Source organism: Carcharodon carcharias, chromosome 22 (assembly GCF_017639515.1).
Source record: "Carcharodon carcharias isolate sCarCar2 chromosome 22, sCarCar2.pri, whole genome shotgun sequence".
In the NCBI taxonomy this organism is placed as follows: domain Eukaryota; kingdom Metazoa; phylum Chordata; class Chondrichthyes; order Lamniformes; family Lamnidae; genus Carcharodon; species Carcharodon carcharias.
The window spans coordinates 51811749-51829042 of NC_054488.1; the positions used below are offsets into that span (position 1 = coordinate 51811749).

Genomic DNA, 17294 nt, shown 5'->3' on the forward strand with positions numbered 1-17294 from the left:
TCCTTTTTAAGATGGCCTGACTGCATGAAGATTGTGGAGGACTTGGACATGCCTATCCACGCAATGGTGCCAACCAGAATGGGAGTGCAGGGTGCAAGCTCGTGACCCTCATCCTTAACCTGCACTGGTGAAAATTGGGGCATTGGGAATGGGGTCAGGAATCAAGCTCTGGCCGCCATTTTTACACTTCCACAGAGGCTCCCTAACTTGCTATAATGCAGCCCAACTTTCCTCCTTCTCTACTATTATTCTCCAACACCTGGATTTTTCAGTCCTCTGCTGCTGCTTGCCATCATTTCCTATTAGAACCCTCATCCAATATCCCCTATGGAATTAACAAGCTTATGCTGAGGCAGCCACAATTGTTTGGTTAATTAGAACTATTATTTTAAATGTTTAAAGAGCAACAATATGATAATGTATCTTTTTTAGCAAATTAATTTTTTTTAAAATCAACAGCCTTACATCAGAAAATTTCATCATTTTACCTACCAACTGCCATAAAATTTCATTACATATTCAACTTGAGAGATCTTTCTAACATATTCCAGGTACAGTATTATTTGTTGATACATTTATGTTGAGTTTATAATTAGATGCAATGGAAAACTATACAGAGACTTCCAAATGAACTGTTACCATAACACTTGAACAAAATGTTCAAAACGTTTCCACTTTGTATGTGAACTGTGATCTGGGTGCATTTAAAATTGTAATAGTTGTGAGAAGTGTTTATTTTCTTAAATTCCTGCATATTGTCAAACATAGTATCTGCCATGAACTATTGTACATTTATGATGTAATTTTTTTTAAAATCCATTCATAAAATATTCCTTAATATATAGTTGCTTGGTAGTATAGAACTTGAGTATTGCTGTAAAAAGACATTTTGTTGAAGCTTTTCGTCTTGCATTCATCAGGACAATTGCAAGAATACCAATGTCAGGGGAAGCAGCAACATGACGCAGCTGTGAATGGTGGTGGACAATTAAACAACTCACTGGAGGAGGAGACTCCACAAATATCCCCAGACTCAATGATGGGGGACCCCAGCACATCAGTGCAAAAGTTAAGGCTGACGCATTTGCAACAATCTTCAGCCAGCAGTGCTGAGTGGATGATCCATCTTGGTCTCCTCCAGAGGTCCCCAGCATCACAGATGCCAATCTTCAGCCAATTCAATTCGTGCCACGTAATATCAAGAAATGGTTGAAGGCACTGGATACTGCAACATTCCAGCAATAGAACTGAAGACTTGTGCTCCAGAACTTATTGCTCCCCTAGCCAAGCTGTTCCAGTACAGCAACAACACTGGCATCTACCTGGCAAGTTGAAAATTGCCCAGCTATGTCCTGTACACTAAAAGGACATATCCAACCTGGCCAATTGCCACCCCATCAATCTACTCTTCATCATAAGTAAAGTGATGGAAGAGGTCATTAACAGTGCTATCAAGTGGCACTTGCTTAGCAATAACCTGCTTGCTGATGCGCAGTTTGGGTTCCGCCAGGGCCATTCAGCTCCTGACCTCATTACAGCCTTGGTTCAACATGGACAAAAGAGTTGAACTCCAGAGCTGAGGTGAGAGTGGCTGCCCTTGACATCAAGGCAGCATTTGACTGAGTGTGGCATCAAGGAGCCTTAGCAAAACTGGAGTTAATGAGAATCGGGAGGAAAACTCTCTACTGGTTGGAGTCATATCTAGTTCAAAAAAAGATGGTTATGGTTCTTGGAGGTCAATCATTTCAGTTCCATGAGATCACACTACAGGAGTTCCTCAGGCTAGTGCACTTGGTCCAACCATCTTCCGTTGCTTCATCAATGACCGTCCTTCCATTCATAAGGTCAGAAGTGAGGATGTTCGCTGATCATTGCACAATGTTCAGCAACATTCGCTACTCCTCAGATACTGAAGGAGTCCATGTCCAAATGCAGCAAGACCTGAACAATATCCAGGCTTGGGCTGACAAGTGGCAAGTAACATTTGGTTACACAAGTGCCAGGCAATGACCATCTCCAACAAGAGAAAATCTAACCATCGTCCCTTGACATTCAATGGCATTACCATCCCCAAATATCAACATCCTGGGGGTTAGCATTGACCAGAAACTGAACTGTACTAGACATATAAATATGGTGGCTATAAGAGCAGGTCAGAGGCTAAGCATCCTGCGGAGAATAACTTGCCTCCTGACTCCCCAGTGCCTGTCCACTATCTACAAGGCACAAGTCAGGAGTGTGATGGAATACTTTTCACTTGCCTGGATGAGTGCAATTCCAACAACACTCAAGAAGCTTGACGCCATCCAGGACAAAGCAGCCTGCTTGACTGGCACCACATCCACTTTCTCCACCACTGACGCACAGTGCCAGCAGTGTTTACCGTCTACAAGATGCATTGCAGGAACTTACCAAGCCTCCTTAGATAGCATCTTCCAAACCCACAACAGCTACCATCTAGAAGGACAAGGGCAGCAGACACAGGGGAATACCACCACCTGGAAGTTCCCCTCCAACCACTCACCATCGTGAATTGGAAATATATCACTGTTCCTTCACTGTCACTGGGTAAAAATCCTGGAACTCCCTCCTGAACAGCACTGTGGGTGTACCTACACCACATGAACTGCAGCGGTTCAAGAAGGCAGCTCACCACCACCTTCTCAAGGGCAATTAGGGATGGGCAACAAATGCTGGCCTAGCCAACGATGCCCACATCCCATGAACGAATAAAATAAAAAGGAATTGCATCATTATTAACCGACTGTCCATTTATCACATCCTTTATAATAGACTCTGGCATTTTTCATACTACTGAAGTAAGGCTAACAGGTTTGTAGTTCCCTGATTTCTCTCTCCTTCCCTTCTTAAATAGTGGAGCAATATTTGCTACCTTCCAATCTGCAGGAACCATTCAAGAATCTATAGAATTTTGGAAGATGATCACCAATGTATCCATTACCTCCATAGCTACCTCTTTCAACACTCGAATGTAGATTATCAGGTCCCAGGAATTTTTCAAGCTTCAGTCACATTTACTTCTCCAATACAACATACGAACATATGAAATTGGAGCTGAAGTAGGCCATTCAGTCCCTCGAAACTGCTCCGCCATTCAATAAGGTCATGGCTGATCTGCTTGTGTTTCGAGCTCTACATTTCCATCTCCCCCAAGAGAAACTTTGATTCCCTTGCTTAAACAAGAATCTATCTACCCCTACCTTAAAAATATTCAGTGACCCTGGTTCCACTACCTTCTGAGGCAGAGCTCCAAAGTCGTACAATCCGTTGAGAGAAAAAAATTCTCTTCATCTCTGTCATATAAGGCCGATCCTGATTTTAAAACAAGTGTCCCTTAATTCTGGATTCACCCACAAGAGGAAACATCCTTTCCACATCCATCTTATCAAGACCATTCAGGATCTTATATACTTCAGTCAAGTCACCCCTTACTCTTTAAAACTCTAATGGAAACAAGCCCAGCCTGTCCAACCTATCCTCATAAGATAACCCACTCAATCCAAGTATCAATCTAGTAAACCTCCTCTGTACCGCTTCCAATGCACTTACATCCTTCTTACACTGCACACTTCTCAACTGGCTGAGAATTGTACAGCTTAAGTCCAAGGTAAGTAAAAAAGAGCAGAGTGGCAATCCGACATTGATTTCCATTCCATGGAACATTCGGCCAAAATAGATCCAGCCAAGAGCCACAATTAAATGAGCCTGCACATCTGCATCCCCAATATTCACACACCTTAAACCAGCTTATATTTCAACTCTTTCTTGGACTCGAACTCAAGTTCTGTCGAAGGGTCATGAGGACCCGAAACGTCAACTCTTTTCTTCTCCGCCGATGCTGCCAGACCTGCTGAGTTTTTCCAGGTAATTCTGTTTTTGTTTTGGATTTCCAGCATCCACAGTTTTTTTGTTTTTATCCCCAATATTCTTATCTACTCCAATCCTTTAAAACTGTAACTTGCTGTTGCTGTGTTGCTGTTAAAGTGATATACTTATATTTTTACTAGATTTTTAAATTGCAGGGTTTTCTGTTTGTAACGACCGAATGCGTAAAAACTGCTCAAGATTTGGTCCGACTCCTGTTACATGAATCTTCCCGAGTTTATGGAGATAAATTAGTTGATGAACATGACACAGAAAACTTTCCAAGACATCAGCAGTTCATCTGTAAAAAATACTTTCAGGTAATTAATTGTTTACATTTTTTAAACAATCTTCCAAGTTAAAGGGAAGGAGTTAAAAATACTGCAAAATTATAATGTAATTTCATTGATAATTAAAGATAGCATACAATGGAAATTGCAGCTTCCCTCTTAGAATTTAGAGTATGAGTAGTGAAACTTAATACCTCACCCCTGTTGTTTCTTATATTGTTCTCATACAGTGTCCTTTTCCAAACTTCTTGTCCCTTGAATCAGGTCAAAAATAGCTGCCAGCTCATATCAAACCAAGAGTGTATAAACATATACTAAGTTCTGGAAAGTCTGTCTGTTGACATCACTGTGCAGACTATTAAAGATTTCTTTGTTTAGTCAAGCTTCACAAAGAAAATATATGGTGGAATCATCCCAGATTTGCAATAAGTGCAATAGCAGATGGGATAAAGGATGTTTTACACGCTGGACGCATGGCAGCTCCGCACGCTGTATTGTCCCCATCCTGACACACGGCTCCCATTCACCCACCACGCCATCACCTTGCCGCTTCCTCACACCGTGTGCTGCTCCTGGACTTCCTTCAGTGAAGTGCAAGTGCAGGATCGTCTGGAGAAACAAAGCCAAGGCCCCTATTTACAGCCCTAGTCCTGGATCCAATGGGGATTAGGTGGGAGGTGAGGGTGGTAATCGTGGGTCGGCGGATGGGGAGAGTCAGAGAGGTGAAGGCTGGAGGGTGAGTTGGGGGGTTCTAGTGAGGGGTAGTCAGGGTTAGGGCGGTCAGTAGCATAGTTACCCAAGAGTTAGAACTGGTTTTAATCCTTCTCCTTCTAACTCGTCCTGGGTATCTATTCTGCTAAGAGAACCATCCAAAGTCTCTGAATTTAAACTGCATCTTCAGAGGGTTCCAAATGCAGGGGAATGATCTAATTGCCATTAAAGAAGCATGGCCGCAGGGTGACCAAGACTAGGAACTAAATATTCACCGAGTGCAACCATGCACACACCTCCCAGTGCTTCCAGCCCAGGACTGCTGCAAAGAAGACTTGGCCCCGAAAGGCAAGAAGATTGCAACCCCCCCCTGGTTTAATGACATGTCCCTCGAGTGCCTTTTGTATGCCTTGGAGGCCTGCCATGATGTCCTGTACTCCTGCTCTGGTCATGGGAGGGGCAGCAATATCATTAATCCAGCATGGGAGGTGGTGGCAGTGGTGGTCAGTGCTAACACCCTACAAAAGAGGACAGCCACCCAGTGCTGAAAAAGGATGAATGATGTCCTCCATTCTGCCCGGGTAAGTCACTCTTCTCATCACTCTCAACTCACACATTCACAAACTCATCACACATCCACAGGGATCTCACTTACTGCCAGATCAAGGGACATCACCATTCACTGTCTCACACACACCTGCTTGGCCTCATCCCGTCCATGGGACCACTCACCATCCACACATGCCACACATACTTATCATCTGGCCTGGCAGGCATCCTGTTTACGCTCTCTCCATCTCTATTCATGCAGGACAAGCTGGCACATGAGAGGGAGAGGTCGCAGATTGGTGGAAGAATGCCTGAAATCAATATCCTCATGGACTTTGAAAATAGATCCAGTCAGCTGGCCGCCGAGGTTCTGAACCATTCCTGTGCTGACGGTGAGAACGGTGGTGCTCTACCAAGTGAGGATCCAGCAGTGCAACATCCAGCAGACAACCATGCTGTGAGTGATGTGTCCTGTTCTGCAGTCCCCTGCCATGCACTAATTATCTCTCTTGCTTTTGCAGGCACATATGGGGAACAGCCGATTGAGTTCGCAACCCAGGGCCTCCAGTTAAGTCCCAAAGAAACCTCAGAAGAGGAATATGAAGGTACCTTCATTGAAGACCCAACACAGCGCTCACCCACACCCTCCCCCAGTGCAGAGACACATACCTTGGTGGGACTTAGCTTGAGAATAGCCTTGGGATCACAACCTGGTGAGCACATTGCACTGTCTGATCCATAGCAGGGGCCGGCAGGGAGTCCCCAGGTCTCCGGCACTCGGAGGACTGCTGGAGGCCAGAAATCTGCTGAGTCCGAGTCAGATAATGAACCTTTGGGCTTGGTCATGTCTCAGTTGCTAGAGCTGCAGAGACAAGCTGAGGAATATCAGGAAGGGATGTCCACTGCACTCCTCAGTTTGCAAGGCACGATGGAGGAGTCTGTCCGCCCTCACCCTGCAGTGATAGTGCCAGCATACAAAAGTAATACCCGAAGCATACCGGCAGAAATTTTTAACCCTCTAAAAACAATCTGAACAGACTTAGATAGAGTTTGAAAGGGTCAAGCAACTTGCTTTCAATCACAGGATGTGGGCACTTAAAATAGAGAACACCTATGAATGCCTCAGAAAGATAATTCTCCTTGAGACGTTCAAAAACTCACTCCTAATTTCCATAAAGAGCCATGTGGAAGAACAAAGAGTTCCCAAAGCTGGACAGCCCTCATAGCAGATGACTATGGCCTGAATTCTACCCTCGAGGTGCGCCCGAAGTTGGCACGGCCAGAAGCGGATGTAAAACTTGCTCCCAGCTGAGTTTGCACTGTGAACAGAATCTTACGCTGGGTGGCCAAATGTGCTTTATGCACAGGGGATGGGAATGCATTAGGCGCTGGGTCCGATGGGGGCCCAGTGGGGTGTTCAAAAAATGGGAGAGGCAGCATCCTGAAGGCTGCCAGGAGTTGTGGGGGAGGCAGAGGGAGCTGTTTGGAAGCAATCCAACAAATGCCCTGATGTACAGACATAGCCTCAGCATCTGGTGTTCATGGAAGGAGGGAGGGCAAGTTAGGTGAGCACTCTGTCCCTCGTTTCTCAGATGAGTGCCTGGGAGTGCCAGGGACAGCAAGAGAAAGCCACCCCACCTGACCAAGGAGACCTGGACAGAGGTCGCCACCCAGGTCAGTGGACATGATGTGGTGTGCCGCACATGACTTCAGTGCCACAAAAGGTTCAATGATCTGCTGCGATCAGCAAGGGTAAGTGCAGGAATGGCATGGACCTGAGCGGAGAACTTTAGTCGGGTGCCCATTTCTCAGAACGTTCAGGGGTCTGAGTGTGTATGCCAACTGGCATTTAAGCCTGCCCTACCAAGGCTGGGATGTTAGTACGACTGGGTTCAGTGCATTGCAGGGTGAGATGTGCCACAGTGACATGGCCCACTTAATGCCCGGATGGAATGGCAGGTGGGAACCAGGAAAGGACCTTCTCCCTGTCAGAAGAGCAGGCATAATGCTATGGAGTGCCGCAGAAGGGGTGGAGGAGTGCCAAATCTCACAGGCACAAAAGCGATGCACTGAGGCTGGAATGCCACCAGCCTGCTCATTCCTCCGCTCGTGGTGAGGCAGGGGTCTCAGATGAAGGTAAGAATGCAGATGACATGCGTTTGCGGTGGGTACTGGAAACATAATGTGCTCCAATCATCAGAAACTGAGCTGTTGTAGCCAGAGAGCCCATTGAAGCTCCAATGTAGATGGCACCATGCAGCAGGTCTCACCCAGCATGCATCGTGACTTTGATGATTGAGTAAACTGATCTTTTGCCTTCCTCCTGCAGATGCGCCATCTGCAGGAGCCGCTGGCAACTCTGAGGACCCCACATTGAACTCCGAGGAAGACATCGCAGTCGCACCAGTGTCACACTATCTCTCTGAACCAGGCACCAGCGCAGATACTCACACATCGGTGGGCATTAGTTATACGGCTTTGCTGGTGGACTTGACAACCTTGGCAGTCGTCCTCTGACCGCCGAAGCCTAAGCAGGCTCCACCTGGGGGGCTGCATCCAGCCCCATAGTCTCAGTCGTCGCAGCACCATCAGAGTGCACAGTGGTGAGGGCACATCACACTCGCATGAGGAGCTGGCAGAGGCAGAGAGGTCCCAGGGACAGAAGTGGGAGCACAGCTGGAAACCAGGACCATGCTACGTTCAAGTCAGCTGATGAGCCTCTCATCCATCAGGCAGCATATGTCCAGTGGGATGCACGAGGACAACTGGTGGAGTTCCATGAGGGTCTGTGTGTCATGGTCTCCGTCATGGAGGAGTCCATGGGGAGCATGAGTTCTGCCAATGTGAGAGATGGATGAGGTACCTAGTCTCCCTGCTAGGTCCCTGTCCATCAATGGTGAGCAGGGAGGTGCAAATGTACTTCACACTGACAGACGAGCTGCCTATCATCTCTATGGGCTTCTCTCAGGGCGCTCTGGATGAGGGCACCAGTTCCTCTGCCTGTCTGCCAGTGGCCGCTGCATCTGATGGTGCTGCGACGACTGAGAATATGGGGCTGGATGCAGCCCCCCACGTGGAGCCTGCTTAGGCTTCGGCGGTCAGAGGACGACTGCCAAGGTTGTCAAGTCCACCAGGACAGCAGAATCAGCAGGCTGCCTTCAACGCTACTGTCAACGAGGGGGACACCAAGATATAGCACCTGCAGACGTAAGTTGAAGGCACCTTGAACACAGCAAGGGCATGTCACAGGTGACAATTTTTGCATTAAATATTTTGATGTTTGTGTTAGGGATGGACACTTTGTTTGCTCTTTGTTTGTTCATGTGAAGTAACATAAACATTTTATTTGACTTAAATGGACTGAGTTGACTGGATGGTATGAATAAGTGCTTGATGCAGCACAGGCTTGTAAAAGTATGGCATTGTGTGGTGTTGGCATACTGGGTTGGGTTCTCATTTATTGATTGTTAGCAAAGGAGACGGTGCTATTGGTTTGACGAGGCATTGATGCCTTGGACACCTAGCAGAAGGTTCGCTGCATCAAAACATCCCTGGTGTCCCTGCCTCCATGAAGGTTCCTGTCCTCTGCCTCGAGGTCCTCACCTTGCACCTCCCTAGGCTCTTTCTCTGAGCCATCACTTAAGTCATCCTCCATGGCCTGTGGAGCTGCTTCGCTTTCATCACCCTCCAGTGGGTCCCCCCTTGACAGAGCCAGGTTGTGCAGGATACAGCACGTGACAACTATGAGGAAGACATGCTCTGGAGGATCCAACAATGCTCCCCGTGGCCGGTCCAGGCATCTGAAGTGCATCTTCAGCTGCACAATGGTCCTCTCCATCACTGCCCTTCTGGAGGTATGACAACTGTTGTACCTCTCCTTGGCCTCAGTTCTTGAGTGACGGAGTAGGGTCATCAGCCACCTCTTCAAAGGATAGCCTTTATCATCCAGGAGCCATCCATGCACTCGTATTGGAGCCACGAACAGCCTTGGTACCTGTGAGTGCCGCAAGACATAAGCATCGTGTGAGCACCCAGGGTAACGGGCACAAACTTGGAGAATCTGTGTCCTGTGGTCATAGATGATCTGAACATTCATTGAGTGGAATCCCTTTCTGTTTGCAAAAGCTCCAGGCTCACCTGCTGGTGCCTTGATGGCCGCGTGAGTGCTATTTATTACAACCTGGATGCAGGGGAACCCAGCCATCGCAATGAAGCCTTATACTCTCTCTTCCTGGCTCACGTCATCTGTCTGGAAGTGGATGAACACATGGACGTGTCTAAAGATAGCATCAGTCACAAGCCTAACGCAACTAGGTCCAGCTGATTGAGAAACTCCACATAGATCCCCCACTGAGCCCTGTGAAAAACTTGAGGCATAGAAGTTGAGGGCCACCAGCATGGTGTCCGGATGAGCAGGGACATGTTAGAAATTAGGATGAAATTTTTTTTCAATATTTTAATGACGGATCGAAACCTCATCCCACCCATGGATGAGGTTTTGCAAAAAATGCAAAGGACCCCTGACCTTTTCGCTGGACGGGCAGTGGAAAATTTAAATCAATTGGATCGTTAATGGCCTTAATAGGCCTTTTAATTGACAGTGGATGTGCTGCCAACTCTCACGTGCACCTGCTGACTGAAATTTCGTGCGCATGCGCGATGACGTCAGGACACTTGCCTGACATCATTGCCTGTCATTTTGCGTTCGAGCAGGTCAGGCGTGTACCAGCCCGCTCAATGAAAAATCCTACCCTAAATGTCAATGAATGCTTAAATAAACTAACACCCCAATTTATGGCAGGGCCAGAACAGTATTGGCAGTAGTTTTTGGCCCAGTGGAATTTAGGGCCAATATCCAACCAAAAGCTTAGGATTAGCGTAATTCAACGAAACAGATTTTAATTTTTTAAGAGATTTTTATACTGATTGTTGCATATCTTGTTTACATATTACTTACAAACAAATGCTGGTTAGAAAGATTACACACTTTATGATCAAAGGGTTTTATTCAATGGTAGTAGTATCAAACTTTTCTCTTTTATTTTATGACTGACCTGTTATGCAGTGTGAAGTAGCTTTTGCTTTTACTCTAGCACTTATTGTGACCATTTAATGTTGTTTTGTATATGCCATCACAATTTCATATCCCTGAAAGAACACTAACACCTGAATTTTATCCTCGGGATGAGTCCATAGTCGGCATGGCTGGAAGCGGATGTAAAACCCGCTCCAGGCTGAGATCGTGCTGTGAATTAATGGCCAGCCAGCGTGAAACATGCCCAGAGAAAATCTCGGCACTGCCAGTGAGGGCGAGAAGCGGGTGGGCACCGATGGCACCGTGGATGCTGGAGAGCGCTTCCACTGAGCTCCCTGAAGGCAGACTAATGCCTCACTGAGCTGCAGACCTCCAAATAATAAAAGAAAGCACAAAAATGCTACAAAAAATGTCCATGCAGCACAATCAAGCACCTGAAAGCATACCTCATTAAAAAAACAGTCCCCAGATATTTATTTTTATTTTAAATCCGAACAGAGATTTCATCCCACCCTTGGACGAGGTTTCATCAAAAATGTAAAGCCTGCCTGGCTGACTGGCCCATCCACCAACTGTAAGGTCGGACGTGCCATGAAAAACCATCTACAATGGGGCCATTAATGAGCTTAATTGCCCGCTTAATTGTTGGTGTGTGCTCTTTCAATTTTTGTGTATGTCCACTAAGCGAAATATTGCTTGCCTGACGTCAACTCGTGCAATTTTACACCCGTTCAGGTCAGGCGCTTGACCGCCCACGGGACATAAAATTCTGGTCTAAGATGCAAAATGACAACATATACTGAAGTGTCAGAAATATCTTAAAAAATTTGCTTCTGCAGCAATAGTTAGCTTTCCTAAGCACTCTGGGTCTCCTATGAAACAAAACTTGGGTCTATCTGCACCCTTGGTTTGAGATAACGTTTCTGGGCTTAACAATTATCCTTTTATTGTGCTATCAGCACTGTAAATCATGCAGAGTGCCCACCATTTTCTCTTAAAACATATAAACTATACCATAAGACTCAAGTATATGTTTGGTAATTCTCAGGTTTGTGTTCCTGGTATTGAACCTCAACTACCAGCCATTCGTGTACAGTCCATGTGCAAATTTCCAAAATTCCCCGTGAAGTAATCTTCCCAGAACAGCAAACTGATAAACCTATTCTCAAGACTAGAAATAATAGATCTACTTACACAGAAGCAGGAAGACAACAATTCTTAAATCACAATACTTAAAACAATAAAGACAGAATTAGTCTTTAAGGAATTAAAAGTGCTTCATTGCATTTACTGACTGAGCAGGTGTTTGCATGTAATCAGTTTATCGAAGATCTGTTGACATTTTCACTAAGTACATTTATTTATCCCCTCAACTGAAGCCTCTTTATTTTGACTAATTGACATAACAAACAACCTGGCATGGATTCTTTTTAGCTCTGAAGAAGGGTCATATAGACTCAAAACATTAACTCTGTTTCTCTTTCCACAGATGCTGTCAGACCAGCTGAGTTTTTCCAGCATTTTCTATTTTCATTTCAATTTTAATTAGTTGTTTCAAAAATTTATATGATAAAAACTTCAAAAATCTTCCTGTCTTCCAAAGTAGCAAGTGTTTGATGTATGGAAAGACTAGCAAAATGCTGGAGACTGATGTCTTTATTCCCCCATTTCAACTTGTTATACTACTCCATTTTATTCAAATTAACACCATCATTTTATGTTTGTATGGGCAGGAAATGGATGAATCCAGCCTTTTTGAAAAGCCCAATATATATTGCCATTTTTCTTCTGGTATTGGAGAACCTAAGTATTTACCTGTGAGTAACTGGGAACATCTGAATAAAATATTAGTGGAAGCTCTGGACAGCTACAATGAAATCAATGCTGTTATGAATTTGGTAAGTGCATTAAAAAATTACATTGAAGTGACAGGAAAACAAAATTATACCATCATTGTCGTCGTTTTTATAACCAAATGGGTGATATTAACATTATCTATTAGGAAAGTGCTTGAGGATTTTTTACACCCTAAAAGTTCCAAACAAATTCTAAACTAAACTACAAAGAGAAAGATTTTTGCAAAGAAGTAGAAATAAACCAGTGGAAGATAATGGCAAACCACCACTGACCAAAAAAAAACTGCCAAGAAGGAAGTATCAGCAGACAATGAGCTTTGATTGAGCATACATGACAATGAAAATAAATAATATGATGCAGAGAAAACATAAGATCAGAAAGTATAGTTGCTGAACTATTGCACAATAGATGAGAAGATTTTTTTATATGTGTATTGAATCTATAGTAATAATGGTGGAGGACAATAACGTGTATTTTTCTGTCACGAACCAAACTGCATAACTAAATGATGAACTTTTGTCTGCAGCTAGTTATGTATACTGTGAAGTTCAATATATTGCACTGTATTTGACATGTTTTTGTTTATTCCATGGGCATTGATTTGTTTGTTAGTGTTTCTATTTTTAACCTTACAAATGACAAACATGAGCTATGTAAGATGTGAGTATTTTTCCTGATTCCACATGTTTTTATAAATGGTAATATTGGGCAACAGCAATGTCTTGTCTTCTTGATGCTTGGCATCCAATATTTGCTTTGGTGACCAGTGGGGATTTAATTTTAAAAGCACTGATCCTGCCACTTAGTAAATTATTGATGCAACAGCATTTGGAACAGTTGTGCACAGTGCTGGTGACCATAGTACAGAAAGGATATTGCAGCTATTGAAAAGATACTAAAAAGACCAACAAGTACAATTGAGAGGTTGTATGATTGGATCGTGTAAATTGAGCATGTTCTCATTGCAAAGGAAAAAGTTGACAGTGATATGATTTCTATTTTTAGGAATCTAAAGGCACTAGATAATGTAGATCATGACAAATTATTTTAAACTTTCTAGAGCAGTCGAACCAGAGGACATGGCATGTTTTTGATATGGTAAATTCAAAAATAATCTGTAGAAATTATATTTCACTGAGAGAGTGGCCAACCTACGGAATAGTCTTCCGAGGGAACTGGTAGAAGTATTTAGAATTGATTCAATCAAATGGAAATCAGATCAATTTTTTTTCAGACAATAACATTTTGGGATAAACTACATGAGTAATTTAAGACATTAGGCAAAGTTTAACAGGTCCCTGCCAGTGGGTTTGCAGGTGGAGGGGACCCGTAAAATTCCCTGGGTGGCCTTCCCATTGCCTACCTGTCCTCGAGTGAGGCCTAGGGCAGCCCGCCACCCTCACCCCAGCTGGGGGCCTAAAATGTTCAATTAATTTTGAGGCCAACAGAAGGAGGTTGGGGCAAAGAAGGGGTGGGGTGGGGAAAAGCCTAATATGCTACCCTGCTTAAACCTAGGGCAGGAAGTTGGAGGAACCCTCCATCACTGGCCCCTTTTGCTGATCGGGCCCCCCACCCAAAACAAGTTCTGCCCCCCACCCCTCCCCCGGGTGCTCCCTCCTCTCTCCCCCTGACTATCTGCATCCTGGATTCGGAGCTTTGACTCATGGGATTGCTTGTAGTCCCAGCAGTGGCCGCCACTTCAGGGTGCTTCTGGAACTACAGGCAGGCCAGTCAGTCAGACTGGCCGGCAGCCCTCTGAGACAGGAGTGTTAAATGGCGAGGCAGGGGAAACCTTGCCACTCGTTAAATTCTGCTTATGATTTAGTAAATGAAGTTGCTTTTGAGGACCAGGTGACTTTGGCCGTACAGTTCCAAAACTCTCCGCCACTAAGAGGCAATTCCATTGAAATATATAATATACTGAGATGGTTTAACAGGATAGATGCTGAGAGGCTATTTCCCTGACTGGAGCATCTAGAACTAGGGGGGTATAGATTCATAATAAGGGAATGGCCATTCGGACTGTGATGAGGGCTGTCATCAATTCTGAATCCCAGAGAACTGTGGATGCTCAGTCATTCAAGGATATTCAAAACAGAGTCTTATAGATTTTTGTATGTCCAGGTATTCAAGGGAAATAGGGTTAGGGTTAGAATGTGGAATTGAGCTAGAAGACATCCATGATCATATTGAATGGCAGAGCAGGCTCCAAGGGCAGAATGCCTATTCCTGTTCCTGTTTTTTATGTTTTTATGATCTTACCTGTATATCATTCAATAAAACAATAGATCTGACATATTATTCAGCTGAGCAGTGTTTAAGGAGTAAAACCTGCTGCTTTTCTGTTGATTTTTATTGAAACAAATAGAAAAACATTTGCAATTTGAATAAGTTATGCTTAATCGTTATAGAGCAGTATTTTTAAAGCATGCTTTGTCAAAATTTCATTTTTACAGGTTCTGTTTGAAGATGCAATGGCTCACATCTGTAGGATAAACCGTATCTTAGAATCGCCCAGAGGAAATGCACTACTTGTAGGAGTTGGTGGGAGTGGAAAGCAAAGCCTGTCTCGGCTATCAGCATATATAAGTGCCTTAAATGTTTTCCAGATCTCACTTAAGAAAGGGTACTCTGTTGCTGACCTCAAGGTACAAAATTTCTCTTATTATCTAAAAATATATTCTTATATTAATTTTACACCTTGACTTTTGGTTCCAAATCTGTATTATGATAATCACTAAACAATAACTCCAAAATGTTTCAATATTGATTAATAAAATTTGGGCAATATGGGCAGGGAAATCACTTGAGACAAGATCCAGTGATACTAAGAGAGGAATCTTAACTGTTATGGGCATGTGAATTGGGGTTCAAGAGAGTAGTTAAATTAATTGAAAATAGCAGCTAGAAACCATTCCAACGTGCTAACTTCCGGGTTTAACTCAGGTTCATTCGTATCACCTTGCAGAGAGATGAGCTGCTGATTATAATATTTAAATTAGGCTATTTCAATAAGATTTGCATTGGCATTTCAATTTAATAACACATGCACAGATTTACCAGGCTTCCTGTAAATTGCTGTTGAAAGGAAGGCAAGAAGACTGCAAGGCAATTAAAAGATGTAAATATGGAAATCAGTAACTCAGTGCTCACAGTTGCTTTTCTATCTTGCATTGGGAAAGGGATTAGTGAGATTACATGCTAAGAGAGGCTAATTTCTGTTCCCTCAAGATATAGCCTGATCTACTGAGTGTTTCCAGGATTTTATGTTTTGTTTTAGATTTCCAATTCTACTTTGCTTTTGCTATTGACAGAAATATGCTTTCATGTATTATTACAAACAAGAATCTCCCTTCCATCCAGATCACTTCATAAAACCACATGAAGCAGCCTTTTTGTTCACAATTGTAATGATATAGAAACTTTACTGATTGCATCTATTGATTCTTTGATCACAAGGCATCTACAATTAAACTATACCATAGATTCCTAGCTTGTTCTTGTCCCTGGATGTTTTATTTTACTTTTAGTTTATATTTAGTCCTACGGAACATAGATTCAATGACGTCATCTTGTACTTTGATTTTTTTTTAAATGTTGCCACCTGCAGTGCTTAAATACCTCTATAGGTCATCATGATGAGTAATCATGTTTACAGATCTATATTATTAAGTGTGAACTCTGACTCAATAGACTGAATGGGTAAATGCTCCACATGATGTGTTAATAAGCTACACAGACCAAAAGATCCCACAGCTGGTCCCTTGTCAGTACTGAGTTACTTCTTAATGGCCACAACAGCAGTTGAAGCAGAACAATTGGTCTTAGTGCTATGTACTACTGAGGGGAAAAACAGTTTGTTTCCATTGCAAGTTCCTGTTCACTGACCCTTGATAGAAAATACACATGGGTGGGAACATCGTTGGACACAGATGCAAAGCCCTCAAAGTTCAAAGATCCAGCTGAAGCTCAGGCCCTAAATTCCTTTGTTGGGGGTGATGTAACATGATCATTTCATACACAAGGGGCACTTAGTCTACAGAGAAATAACGTACTAGGGCTCTACTCTTAGAGCAGCATGGCACACCTCTGATTTTCTGCCTCCTCAGTGCCATCACTTTTGTGCCTGTACAGGCTCCGGACATCAGTCTCAAATATTAAAATAGTCCTCAAATGTTAAAATAGTCAATTGTGGAATTTGCATGGGGTCACAGGGTTATATACAGTAGAATATAAGCATTTTCTATGTAATCATCCTGTCAAAACCTTTTGTTATTTTGCAAACCCAATTCCAAAGAAGAGTCAACTTGGATTCAAACCATCAACTCTGTTTCTCTTTCCACAGATGCCAGACCTGCTGAGTTTTTCCAAATGTTTTTGTTTCTATTTTAGCGTACTTCCCTACTTTTCAGTTCTGTCCCTGTAGAAATAAAGCCTAGTGCTTTTGTTAATGGCTTTGTTAAACTGAGTTGCAATTTTTAGTGATTGGTGTATTTGCATTCTGAGATCTCATTGTTCCTCTAACCCACCCAGACTTGCATCTTCCAAGTAATAAGTGACCTTCCTATTCCTCCTGTCAAAATGTACTACCTCACATTTATCTGTGTTGAACTTCATTTGCCAATTATTTGCCCATTCTGCAAGTTTATTAACATTCTCCTGTAATTTGTTGCAATTTTCTCACATTGACTATTTTTCCCACATCCCTGCCTCACCCTCCAAATTTGGTGTCATCCACAAATTTTGAAACTGTGTTTTGATTCAAAAGTCCAAACCATTAATGTAAATTATGAACAACAGTGCTCCCAGTACTGATTCTTGTGGAACACCACATCCCACATTCTGCCACTCCGAATAACTACCCTTTACTCCCGCTCTATGTTTTCTTTATTGAAGCCAGCTAGCAACCCATTTTGTGACTTGTCCCCTGGCTCCACATTCTCTAACCCTATTAAGGGGCACACTAT

General features: G+C 43.5%; 1 protein-coding gene across 1 annotated transcript in view; it reads left to right on the top strand.

Annotated features, from left to right (window-relative positions):
• Nucleotides 1-17294, top strand: part of LOC121293673 (dynein heavy chain 17, axonemal-like) — a 729083-nt gene that overhangs the window by 499545 nt on the left and 212244 nt on the right. Inside the window, exons 50-53 of the mRNA XM_041216840.1 lie at nt 460-551; nt 4044-4205; nt 12204-12368; nt 14784-14975. Of these exons, the coding sequence (XP_041072774.1) occupies nt 460-551; nt 4044-4205; nt 12204-12368; nt 14784-14975 (611 nt within the window). The remainder of the gene's footprint in view (nt 1-459; nt 552-4043; nt 4206-12203; nt 12369-14783; nt 14976-17294) is intronic.